The sequence below is a fragment of the Triplophysa rosa genome, linkage group LG2 (genome assembly GCF_024868665.1).
Source record: "Triplophysa rosa linkage group LG2, Trosa_1v2, whole genome shotgun sequence".
NCBI classification, from domain to species: Eukaryota; Metazoa; Chordata; class Actinopteri; order Cypriniformes; family Nemacheilidae; genus Triplophysa; species Triplophysa rosa.
In genome coordinates, this window is record NC_079891.1 from 20,442,691 (window position 1) to 20,455,437 (window position 12,747).

The 12,747-nt window shown below is 39.8% G+C and overlaps 1 protein-coding gene across 1 annotated transcript; it reads right to left on the reverse strand.

Moving 5' to 3' along the window:
- Positions 1-3,984: 3,984 nt before the first annotated feature.
- Positions 3,985-8,358, reverse strand: ch25hl3 (cholesterol 25-hydroxylase like 3). Its single transcript, XM_057328556.1, has 2 exons — positions 7,931-8,358; positions 3,985-4,424 (listed from the first exon to the last, which is right to left on the reverse strand). The coding sequence occupies exons 1-2, from the start codon at positions 8,356-8,358 to the stop codon at positions 4,058-4,060; spliced, it is 795 nt and encodes a 264-aa protein (XP_057184539.1). The 3' UTR covers positions 3,985-4,057.
- Between the last annotated feature and the right edge of the window lie 4,389 nt (positions 8,359-12,747).

Here is a 12,747-nt window from a genome sequence, read left to right on the forward strand (position 1 = left end):
CCCTGATTGGAGGTAGGCACAACCCATTTTTTAAACGCTCTCCTCCAACCACCCAATGCGATGCATAGAGAGAGCATCCAGCCTTTGCTTTCATGTTTTGGAGAAGAGACATTCGGGAAAGAAAACGAAAACATCAGTAGCAGGTCATCTATCATTTTAGTGACTAGGAACACTGCAGCACACAAGCTTAAAATAAACATACGTACGTTATCGTCCGCTGGTGTGGACGCAAATATAGTTAAAGTTATCATTATAGTTATTATGTGAACGGTCCTATCAGACAATCATTACAGAATATGTGACCATTAAGAATGAAGTTTTTTAGTAAATCTTTAAATAACCCACCCTTTGTAATAATTGTATTCCTTTCTTATTCGTTTCTTATTGATTTATTTAACATAAACGTTTTTCGTTTCGCATTCCCTTCTTATTCTTTTAGCAGAGAATAGCTTTTATTTTCCTTATCATTGCATAAATTTAATTGCGACAACAAAATATCTTATTGTAAGATAGGCTAGCTAACCTAAATGTTTTTTATTTTTATTTTAGTTTCTTATTTATTTTTTGCTTGAAGTGTGCTGTGGTTATTGGTTTTGTATGGTCTGTGTTTAATATAAGCAAATTTCATTGTACTTTTTTGTAGTTTTGTGTGTTTTTATTATGAAAGATAAAAATGTAATATGCAGTTATTCGTCTTTATAAAGTAAATCGTGCGTCTTGTCTCTGCCACGGTTCCTCTGACTCTGACTGAATCAAGTTCTCAATTTGTTTTGATCAATAAAATTCCCCAGTAATTTTGCAAATTCTCAGAAGAAACCACATATACTGTATTAGAGACAGACTACACAGTTGACTTGTTTCCATCACAACGTTGTAAATGTACCAGTAGGTTTACAGCTGCCTGCATGAGTAAATCTTTCACATTTCACCAAAGTGCTCTCTGGGGAACAATACTGAAAATGAAAAGGTTATAGATGTTCCCATGAATTTTATATTTTAAAAATGACATCTTTTTGGCACAGTGGAGCAGAATAACACAGAGCACCCAGAGATGCAAACAGATGTGATATGGCCTTCAAAGAGTAGCTGTAGCAAGCTACTGACAGTTTCTCAACGAAACTGAATGTACATGTTAACTGACATCACTTCTGAACAAACTGAACGACTCATGGCTGATCTCTCCAACTTTTTCATCATGGCCTGTAAAACATTAACTTGACAGTTAGTCAAACTGAAACTGAAAGTCAAACTAATCAGGTCATAAATTTGTTTTATGAGCACTTGACAAACTTTGTATATGACATAATATATGACATCTGCCGACTGTATTCATTCAAATTTTATTTCCAGACTCAAGGTCCATTAAGAAACATACAATACACAACATTTAAAAAAGACAATTATACCAGTATTTTCTCATAGATGACTGGTATCGGATCACACTTTGCCTAGGATTTGACAACAACATAATAATAGCATTCTGTGAATTATCCAGCCAACAAATAAATGTACAGTATACATCAAATTTCTCATTAAAGCCATAAAAGTTCTTACTCTTGACATACAAAACAGATTACTTGCACTGCTCCACTTCAGTTTTTTCAAAATAATTCTCATACAATCATTGTAGGCAGTTTGAAGCTTACATAAGCTCACTTTTTAAAACTTGACCCATAAAGGAGCAGTATAAAAATCGGTACAAAATGTACTAAAAAGGTATGTCTTAACCTGATCTGAACACATAAAATTGTCTTACTAACATATTGGCTTGGGCATATAGCGCTGCCTGTACATATCCTCATCATCAACCATTTCATCATTAATAATATGTCCCAAATATTTTATTTTAGTTCGTACATTTAGTACTTGCCCTGCCAGATGAAAATCTGGAAAATTAAGATCCATATCTCCTTTCATTCTACATATCATGACAGCACTCTTTTTTGTATTATATTGCACATCATATTTGATCCCATAATCATAACATATATTTAGCAGCTGTTGAAAACCATTACTACTTGGAGAAAACATCAGCATACATATGATGATTCATTAAGATATTACCAAGCATACATCCAGTCCTATAGTCACTTAATTGTTCCTACAATTCATTCATATAAACATTAAAGAGGGGTGGTGAGAGTAGACCTCCCTGTCGCACTCCATTACCTACTCCAAAAGGAGCTGAGACACTATTACCCCATTTTCCTACCATACTCTGGTTAGCACACCAATATACCAAGATTCTTAGTATGCTATTAGGCACACCCCTTTGTCTTAGTTTACCAAACAGCGTTTGATGATTAACTCTATCAAACGCTTTGGAAGCATCAATAAAGGCAATTATAATAGAGGAACTTTATTAATTATTATTAAAGGCGGGGTGTCCGATTTCTCTTAGCCGTTGTTGATGTTCAAATCACCAAAACAAACACACACCTACCCCCATCTTTTGCTTTCGTCAGTGCTCGGCTAATGTCCGTCCTGTGCGTAGGGCTGCTCGATTATGACAAAAATCATAATCACGATTATTTTGGCCAATATTGAGATCCCGATTATTTATTCACTAAGTTTTAAAACAACATAGAAAAATAAAAAAAACTTGGCATTTAAACTGTGAATTCAACTGAAAAATAAATGTAAAGAAATAGCACAGCTGAACAACTGTAAAGGAAGGGGGTGCACTGTGGATTTATACAACAGGAAAAGAGATGATCCTTGCAAAATGGAATGCGGCACAATAATCGTTTTACGTCAATTATTTAGTTTTTGTAATTGTTGAAGGCCAAAATTGATGATTACAATTATTTTCGATTAATTGCACAGCCCTACTGTGCATCTTACTGCTGATTGGCTACAAGGTTGTTTTGGTACTCGGCCCGACTCAGTTGTCTAAAGCGTCATTCGGAAATTGGTTACCCCGCCTTTAATGCACTGACTGTAAGAAACACATTCATGAGATGGAAAACTACATAAAGTATACTTAAAGTGCTTCCAAAATTGTTTCATTTATAACTTTAAGGACAGTGTTATTTATGGAAAAGCAGTGATTCGTTTTTAGATGAAGAATCAAAAGAAACAAACAAGCATTTTAAAGTATAACATTACTTCAGACGGGAAGTTCAGATAATTTCATATAGTCTTTACATATCTCCATTTCCTGTTCATATCAATTGGTAAGACTCCATAGACAATGTAGGATATCCAGCTCATAAGGCACTAAATGTTTGATAACCAACATCACTTGTGTTGCCTGTCTTGCCTGCAGTAAAATGATTGTCAAGTGAAAAAGAGATGCTTAAAGATGGGGTAACATGCTATGTCATGCATTCTGACTACTTTACACTGTTAAACGTGCTGGCTTCTCAGGCTTAACATGGTCAATTTGTTAAAAAACGAGTTGGACATATGACGTAGTATTTCTGTGCTCGATACACTCCCCCAGCACTCCAACTTTCTGGATCCCTGTTTCGTAACAGGGATCCTATTCCTTTTATTGGGGAATTCTCCCGGAAAAGCACACCCACACGCCAACCTACGAACAATAGGCAGACTGGCTTACCATCAAGATTGGCTGTGCCGCGTCAAGATTGGCTGCTCTGTGGACCTGCAGCTGCAGCTTGTTTCTCTTGCAATAGTGAGAGAAATTGAGGTGTGTTTGTTTGTTCATGGCATTTCAGTGATGGATGTTATATAAACGGTGGATATAACGCTGGATTTGGAAGATAGTTTGAAACTGATACATGGCGCGGTGGCAAGATTAATATAAGATTGGCAGAAACTGCGTATGTTACCCCATCTTTAATAGAAGTTTAACACTTTTATACTTTATCTGGCAGTATCTGCCAAAAAATACATTCAGATTATGTTCTTTATACTGTATACAGTCAAATAGATTGTGTATACTAAAAGTTCTCTGTGTTTCTGGTCTTAATTACAACATATGCTAAAACTAATATACTACTGTATGCCACTTCATACTGTACAAAGAATTCAGATAAAATCGACCATCAGCATAACAAGTTGCCCATTATACTACATTCATCCTGTAATTCCTTCATTTATGTCTTAGAATCTGTAATGAGGTCCCAAAGATGCAGTCCCAGTGTCTAAAGTAAGGGGCAAAGTTACCTATAAACTGCTGATGGTGGGCCAAGTGATGCGGAGCCCCAGCAAAGCATGGCAGCAGCCGATGCAGTGCCCAGGGAAAGTCATATGCGCAGTGGTCCTCCACAGCCATCCAGGTGTTAAACACATGGAAGAGGATTTCACTTAAAGGATGGCAGCCCACCAGTGTGGTACTAATAAAGGCAAGGGCTTGAAGAGACAGCAGTTCAGATATACTTGAGTCTTGAGCTGCCAGTGCAAATGTGTCCCTGTTGAGGTGGTGAATACGATGGACTCTGTGGTATAGCCAAGGAATTCTGAAGGAAAAAAGAGATACATGTAATACAATGTTGTACAAACTGGCATGTGTTGTGTTCTGAATTTTTAGCTGACATTAACAATAAAATTGAACATTAGACATCCTAAGGGGGTGTGTCCACCATGGGGTTTCTACCGGTGTATGGCGCGTTTTTTCAATTGTTTCCAATGGAAACACCGCGTTTTTTGAAAACGCCAGCAGCGGCTGCATTATTCCCACGCTCAGCGCTGCCACTCGATCTGGCACCCAGAGTTGAAAAATGCTCAACTTGCACTGGCATTTTCAGCCGAGCTCCTGGCGTTTTTTTCAAGCGGAAGCGCGTTGGTTACTATGATACGCTGAGCGTGAAAAAAATGCTGAGCGCCTGGCGTTGAGCCTGCGGAAAAGAACGCCAGCTGCAGGCGCTTTCAAAAAACGCAGCATTTCCGTTGGAAACTATTTAAAAAACACGTTGCATGCTGGCAGAAAATGACAGCCCCTAATGATTGTTCGCGTTTGGTGTGAACCCAGTATAAATGTAGACACGCGGTAGGGGAGCGGTGTGGTGCACACATTTTTCTAGGCGCGTCGGCAACGCATCGAGATGGAAATATTACAAATTTTCTGAGTGCTGCACCGCGGGTCATTTGACAAGAGAAAGCGGTGAGGCTCGCGGTTTTAGACGCGAAATGTGAATCGCCCCTTAAGCTGGGTTTACACCATACACGAACAATCGCGTTCCACGCTCTATTACTTGCGGGAAAAGTTCGTTATTTTCGCGTGAGTGACGCGATCTGACAAATATTTTCAACCTTCGCGGAAGACGAGATTGACGCGTATGGCAAGCCGATGGTATCAGAATTACGTCATAGATTAAACGCGTTTATATCCGAACGCCGTTTTTGACGGCGTTTTAAACAGTATTGCGCCGCAAAATACGGCGTCGCGATTCCAAACGCCGTAAAAAACGCGCGAAAAGTCGTCCATAACGCCGTATTTAACGGCGTTCTAAGGCACTTGAAAAGCGCCGCTTTTTGCGCCGCTGTCTTGCCATATGACGCGCGTAAAAAACGCCGTTTTGGTTGCACAGAGCGCGCGTTATTTATGGCGTTTTGTGTGTTGTATAATGAGCCCCTCCCGCTGATTTCCGCAGCCAGTAAATTTGAACTGTTCTCACCCAATCACTGATGACCTGAGCCAGACCAGAGCAATTTACCTCTGATCATTTTACAGGATTTTATTATGTGCGCAGTGTTACCTTTGCTAACATTAAACAAACCATTGCTTGCTTTCCGAAGAAGCGAGCTTCGTCTCTTTGGAAATGTAAAGTTACACAACGTGGTCAGCAGTTGTATAAAGGCCAACCAATCCCATTGTAATGTATCCTGCTTATTACATATAGCGCGTATTGCCTACGTGAAAAGCAAAAAGCAATCGGCTGAAATATTGTATTCGCTCATTTCCAACACCAGAAATCACTCAGGTATGAGCGAGGTCAGCCAGAGTAAAAAGTAAACTATTAAGCAGGGCCTGGGCACTGTGAGTTGTAGTCTGCTGGTTAGCATGATTGACTCGCAATCGCTGACAGCATCAAACGCCGGTACGAGACCCACTCGAACCATCAGTCAATTTTTACGTAGTTGGTCTTGTTCTGTTTATCTGTATCGCTTGGTCGTTTTTAGATTTAGATTTCAGTACTTGCGTGGTCAGTATGAAAAGAAAGTCTGGAATGAGAGATCTTTTTATAAAACGTATCTGCACTTGATTTTTGCTGCTCAACTCACACATCAGTGGACTTTCGTGCAATAAACAGGACGAACGAACAGTAATAGATTTTACATTTACGCATTTAGCAGACACTTTTATCCAAAGCGACTTACAGGGGCCTTTTAGTCTACGCATGTCTCTTATCAGTAGCCCATGTGATTTTAGTTTCCATATTACAAAAATTGATTGACTATAAGGAGACGCAATAATGTTGCGCAATGATTGTAATGTAACAAGCATGAACTTATTAACTCAAACACAGCCCAAGTCAATGCCAAATGCCTTGCCATTTACCTCCGTGAAGAGTGTTCGCGGCAATCGCGCCGCCCGATTCACATCGCCTGCCGCGAGTTAAGCGTTTGGCGCGAGTAAATTACATACAAAGTCAATGCAAAGACGCGCATAGACGCGAACTCGCAGCAGGCGGTGCGAATGACGCGAATCAGGCGGCGCAATTGCCGCAAATGAGGCGCGAATTGAGGCGTTCTTCCTCGCAAGTTGAACATTTTCAACTCGAGCTATGAATTCGCACTAAGAGTTTTCGCGTCACCTACGCGAAAATAACGAACTTTTCCTGTGAGTAATAAAGAACGTGGAACGCGATTGCTCGCGTTTGGTGTGAACATATTATTAGCGTCTATACGCGTCTTTGCATTGACTTTGGATGTAATTTACTCGCCCAAACAGCTTAATTCGTGTTTGGTGTGAACCCGCTATTAAAATAACGAACTTGCAAACGCAAAATGTGAATCGCCCCTTAAGATGCACATACTGGCCAGCCAGTTATTGTGTTGTATGTTTTATTAGATAATAAATACTAATTAATAAATAATAATAAAACTGCTAAAAACAACGTGCTTAAAAATCCTGTAAAAACAGCTGGGGCTCCAGAAACAACCCGTAAAATATCTTATATGTACAATTATATTTTCCCCCATTTGTTTTGTAAATTTGCGGAAAAAGTAAGTTTTTGAGAGTAGGCTACACGGTTTCATTAATTCAGACTTTTCTGTTCTGATCCATCTCCATCTTTTAAACTTCACTGCAAAAAATAAACACTCTGTCATTTCTTCACCAACATGCCATTCAAACCTGTATATTAATCTTTCTTCTGCTGAAAATAAAATATCTTTTGTGAAATGTCTGAGTTTGAGAAAAGTAAATGAAAGTATTTTTGGGCGAAATAGGCCTACTAGCCTACCATATAGACCAGGGGTTTTCAAACTGGGGTCCGGGGACCCCAGGGGTCTTCCAGAAGGTTCTACAGAGTCCCCAGAATTTTTTTTGAGAAGTGTATATATTTATTTAATGTGTTCATGTCTTCTTTATTTGCTTACTATTTAGAATGTTCTTTATAAAGCTGTCATGAAAAAACTATGAAAGTCAATACAGTAAAATAAAATAAATACAGTAAAATAATACAGTAAAATAAATTCGAAAATTCTCTTCTTTCAGTTTATACATTCAACACTACTCTAACTGTACATTGCTTTTAGAATATCACACTTATTTATCAAACAAGTTTCTTTATACTCTACATACAAAAATCGTTGGATATGTATTTTCGGATGAGAGCCCTTCACATAAGGTTCATCATATTTGGGGGTCCTTGACATCATAAACTTTGAAAACCCCTGATATAGACTGCAGATTTGTGTAATAATATAAAAATATGTAACTCTTAAGAGTTAAAGGTGTTCTTAAAATCTATCGTTCATGTCGTTTATAACAACAATATCATTGACAGGGTTTACTTACTTGTGAATGATGTAATGAAACATGAAGAATAACGTATCAAACATTACTAAACAGAAAACACATTCCTTCAAGGCAAGGAAAAATGATGGTGCCTTTTCTGGGAAATGAGTATTCCGCACAAACAGAAACAGTGAAGTCAGCGGTAAAACCCCAACCGCGTATTTCCATAAAATTCGCGCTGCACATTGAAACCACTGATGGACAGCAACGACTTGACGGTGGATCCTGTACTTCTGAATCCATCGCACGTGTGGGCTCAGGAGGTCCAGGATCATGAAGGGTGCAGAGAAGATGATATGAGCGGAGAAAGCCGCGCACACGTTCCAGTGGGGTGACATGAGGACATCATGACGCTTGTCATACACCAAGTCCCAAATCCACTGCAGTAAGGCATCGTTGCAGAAAATCAGTAACACGAGAATAATCATCCTATGATCTAATGATGGTTTCTTACATAACATTCATGCTATAAATGCAGCAGGTTGTCCAGACGTTGAGAAGTGTGTGAACTTTCCTCTCCTGTTTTTTGATGGAAAGCGTTTTCATGCACCCCTTCACTTTCTACGGCATTGTGTCAACAAACGCTCCTGTAGGCTACTCTCCTCTCCAGTACCTCCCATAACTTTGGACAGAGATGGATATAAGATGAACAAAAGTCTCATTGCAGTCTAGCTCTTCCATCTTTTATCTTACATTTCAAACTATTAGCCCAAACGTTTTAAAACGAAGGATTTTAAAATTTTGAAAGATTATAAAATTTTATGTTTCCCATATCCCAGTAACATGCTAGGAAATGTTACGTTTGACTAATTAATGCAACAATCACATCAATATGTGTGTCAAATGTGATAGAAATCAATTTCACATTTGAACACTTTTAAAAATAGTGGTGGTTAAGGTGCGTTTTTCATATGCAACAGAATTATTTTTGATTCCCCAAATAATCTTTCAAGGGTTCCTAAAAGAACAATTTCTTTCTTTTCATAGTCTCAGAATCCTTTTCCAGAGAACCTTCTGTGGTACAGTAGCGCAATGTGCTACTTTTGTGAAGCTGTTGGTATAATTATGAAAAAGAAGAAATAAAGGATTTTCCAAGCACGACTCTCTCTTAGAAACATACTCAAGTTGGACTCTTGACTTTAATTAAGTTAATTCTCTTTCCTCTTGGAGTAGGTTACTTTTTGTGAGGAGTGTCAAGCTGTAAAAATACATGCCCCAGTACAATCGCCTGGGGCCCCGAGCTACCAGGGGCCCCCAAAAGGAAGGGGTGGACTTAACCAATAAGCCATGTCAGCAGCCACGTAGAGCCTCAAGTAATCATCAAAATAGTCGGGATATCTCTGTTAACGTTTTACGTTATTACATCTGTACGAAGGCACTCCCCCCATTATAGATTAGAGTGGACCATTTCATTAGCACCGTATATGTGCGAGATGAGTTCGACACCAGCTAGAGAAAGTTAACGCAGCGGCGGAATTAGTAGAACTGCCAACAGCGAGAGTGTCATTGTGTGGTACATTAGCTGCAATACGAAGTAAAAGTCGCAGGGAAATAAAACAACAAAGAACGCAGCTACACCAGCGGAGAGGTAAAAAGACGATTTACAAAAGATTGTTGGCAAAGTTGCTCTGCTTTTTCCCCACACAAACTCCACCGCTGCTCCTACAGCAGCAGCGCCTCTCTCTCCCGCCAGACACAGCACTCTCCCGGCCACGAGCAATGATAATGTGCCGAGTGAGTATTTCTCCATGAACACCTACAACACAGTTATATTGACTGACGACCAAAACATCTGTCAAACAAAGAGCGCTGTGCGCTTGGTAGGAGAGGGCGGCCAGTTCAAAGGTAGAAAGGTTGTTTGACTCCGCTGCGCAGACCGATGGGCACATAAAGACACAAAGTTATAATAATAACGTCAGTGCAGTGCTAACGATTCGTACTGTACGCACTAGTACAGAAATTTGGTCACATTTAAATGCATGAAAGGACAGGGAGGGCACACTTTGTATATAGTAATCCCAGATCAGGGTTTTTCCTGCATAAAGAAATTGGAGGCGGCCGCCTCAATCAAATTTCGTGCCGCCTTAGACTCTCGTCAAAAATATGTCGTGTGTCTTCACAAAAAACACTGCGTGCATTATTAAACAGATTGTCATGTAACTGCAGTTACGCCACAATGGAGGCGCTGTTTCGTTACCAGCAGTGAGACGCTGAAGAGTTCAGTAAAAGAGCTATATTAGGAGCTGTATTCACGGCTGTTCAGGGGTTTTAGGTTCAATTTACATTTTCTTGAATTTCAAAGGCTTGAGGTCAGCTGGTGAGGACCTCTCTTCTCATCATAGGCATCCACAGAAAATGGCGTGTAGCAAACTGTATTGCAAGTGTGTATTGGATATATTAAATGCCTCACTGTGTTCCGTCACTGTAAGTGATCATACAGTGGGCCTCATTTATGAAACGAGCTTACGACCGCGTACGGTCTTTTCCACGCAAAACTTGGCATTTATCAAAATGGACGTGAACGGTTGCAACGATCAAATCTCAGGACAGGTCTCAGCTCGTGTACGCAAGTTTTGAGAAAGGCCGAAGGTCCGTGTATGCTTTACTATGAAGGTAAAATCGTGCCAAAAAGATTTGCATGCGCAGTTTGGCACGAATTTACCTTCATACTTTACCCTTTTGATAACTGATAAGGAATAATGACAAATAGAAAGATAGATTACATTTTTTTCGTTTAGTATGACAATGTAAAAATAGATTCCAATGCGATTTTAATGAAATTTTAGGCGAATAGGATAATTTACGACTGTTAAAATGCACAATTAAAAGTAAAACATTTTAAAAACTGCAATAGGCCTAATCAATATATTTATAAGTAATGGGTTAGTTCACCTATTTGCAAGATGATTGCTTCTTTGTTTGACAAATATCCATTCTAATGAAAACAGACAAAACGCATGATTTAATGTTTTTTTTATTTGTGCGATGTTCGCTTGGGGGTGGAAGACGCGCACTGGGTCACAGCTAAAGATTGCCTGGCCTTGTGTGACAGGCTCCAGGCCAGTTTGTGGGCACCCGGGGCAGAAGACCGCTGGTTCTTGCCATTGACTGACAGATCTGAAAGAGAAAAAAATAAATGAAGCAAACATACAACTGCGTGTGCTTGATTTAAGCAGCCTCAAATGCAAGATTAGCAGCATTAGATCCCGTTTAGAAACATGCATCTGTCTCGTCCGCCACAGACCATTTTCTATTCACCTAAATGATTTTTTAAATAAAAAACATTACACATTTTAAACACATTTAATTGCGCGCAAAAATGATCAGTAGGGCTTAATTTACACCTACATTCGTTTCTACATTAACACATTACTGTAACTCAAACAAAGTTATTTAAGACTGAAGTCAGATTAATTTTGTTCAAATTTTAATGCATTATAAGTATTAAACCAACAATACTTTCAGTGTAAAAAGTGTTAAAGGGCTCAGCATACTACATTCGAAATTGAAAAACGACCGTCTGTGACCTGATTTCAAACAAAATCTGGTCCAAACGACAATTCGTTTCACTAGTTCGCAGCAGCAAACCAAACAGAACTTTCTGGGAAAGTTTGTGTTGGCCGGTAAACACCCTCGAGCCACCATTGGTCCATGGCCATTACGTATAGGTGGGTGTGTTGTTTGTGTGGCCACAAGTGCAGAAACTATTTGGATACGTCATGTAAACCCCGCCTCCAGAAACAAAGGGGTGTTGGATTGTTCGAAAACACTATACCGTCTCTCAACGTTTTCGAGCTTCGTTTTACCCCAAAACGCAGAACGAAAGCGCAATTCGCATGGACTATGCTGAGCCCTTAAAGTTTACATATCTAAATCGTAAAAGTTCCTCTCTTTGGCTGGATTACGTTTCTCCATGTCGCAAAATCTGGGGGCGAGGCGTCTACACCCTGAATTTATAGGGGCCTGATATGTAAATTACGATTGATTTCAGCCACCGCGTATTTATCAAAGTATGATCATTCGTACGATGAGATTGGCGCCATACGAATGTTTGATGAATCACACGCGAACACTGTCGTAAGATGATATCTGCGCACGGATCTGCACTCATTTCTACGTTAAATTGATAAATTAGGCCCAGTATGTTCCATTCCAAATATTTACATCACGTTCAATTAAATAAATAATCTAAGAGAAGACTTAAAAGTTAGAGAATAGCTATTTCAATGCCTTCATTTAGGAAACAAACATACAATCCTGTCATTATCTACAGTCTTTACACTGCTAAACGTGCCGCCTTCTCATACTTAACATGGTCAACTTGTTATAAAACAAGTTGGACGTATGACGTAGTATTTCTATGCTGGATACACTCCGCCAGCACTCAAACTTGTTTCTGAAAGTTTTTTATAAGTCTGGATCCCTGTTTCGTATTGGCCATTCTCCCGGAAAAGCAAGCCCATGCGTCATCCACCGAGCGAAAGACCACGCCCACACGCGATAAAGCGGACGCCCACGAAAAAACACGCCCATCAATGTATTGTGTGCTCGTGCTGTAGTTTCATCCTCCCTGCCTGTGTAACGGAGGCCAGCTAGTGAAGAGCTGTGCAGTGTGTAAACCTCACTCCCCTAGCGACAGACGCTAGAGACTGCGGTCTTTAGCCTCCTCGTTAGAGCGCCCGTCTCCCATCCGGACCGACGTCGGTTCGAGGCCCGCGCGGGGCGAGTAGGACCGGTTACACCTGCCTCCAGCAACTAGTCTTTTTCCGGAAATAATCGTACAGCTGTATCTCTCTTTTATAAATTTGATCAAACTA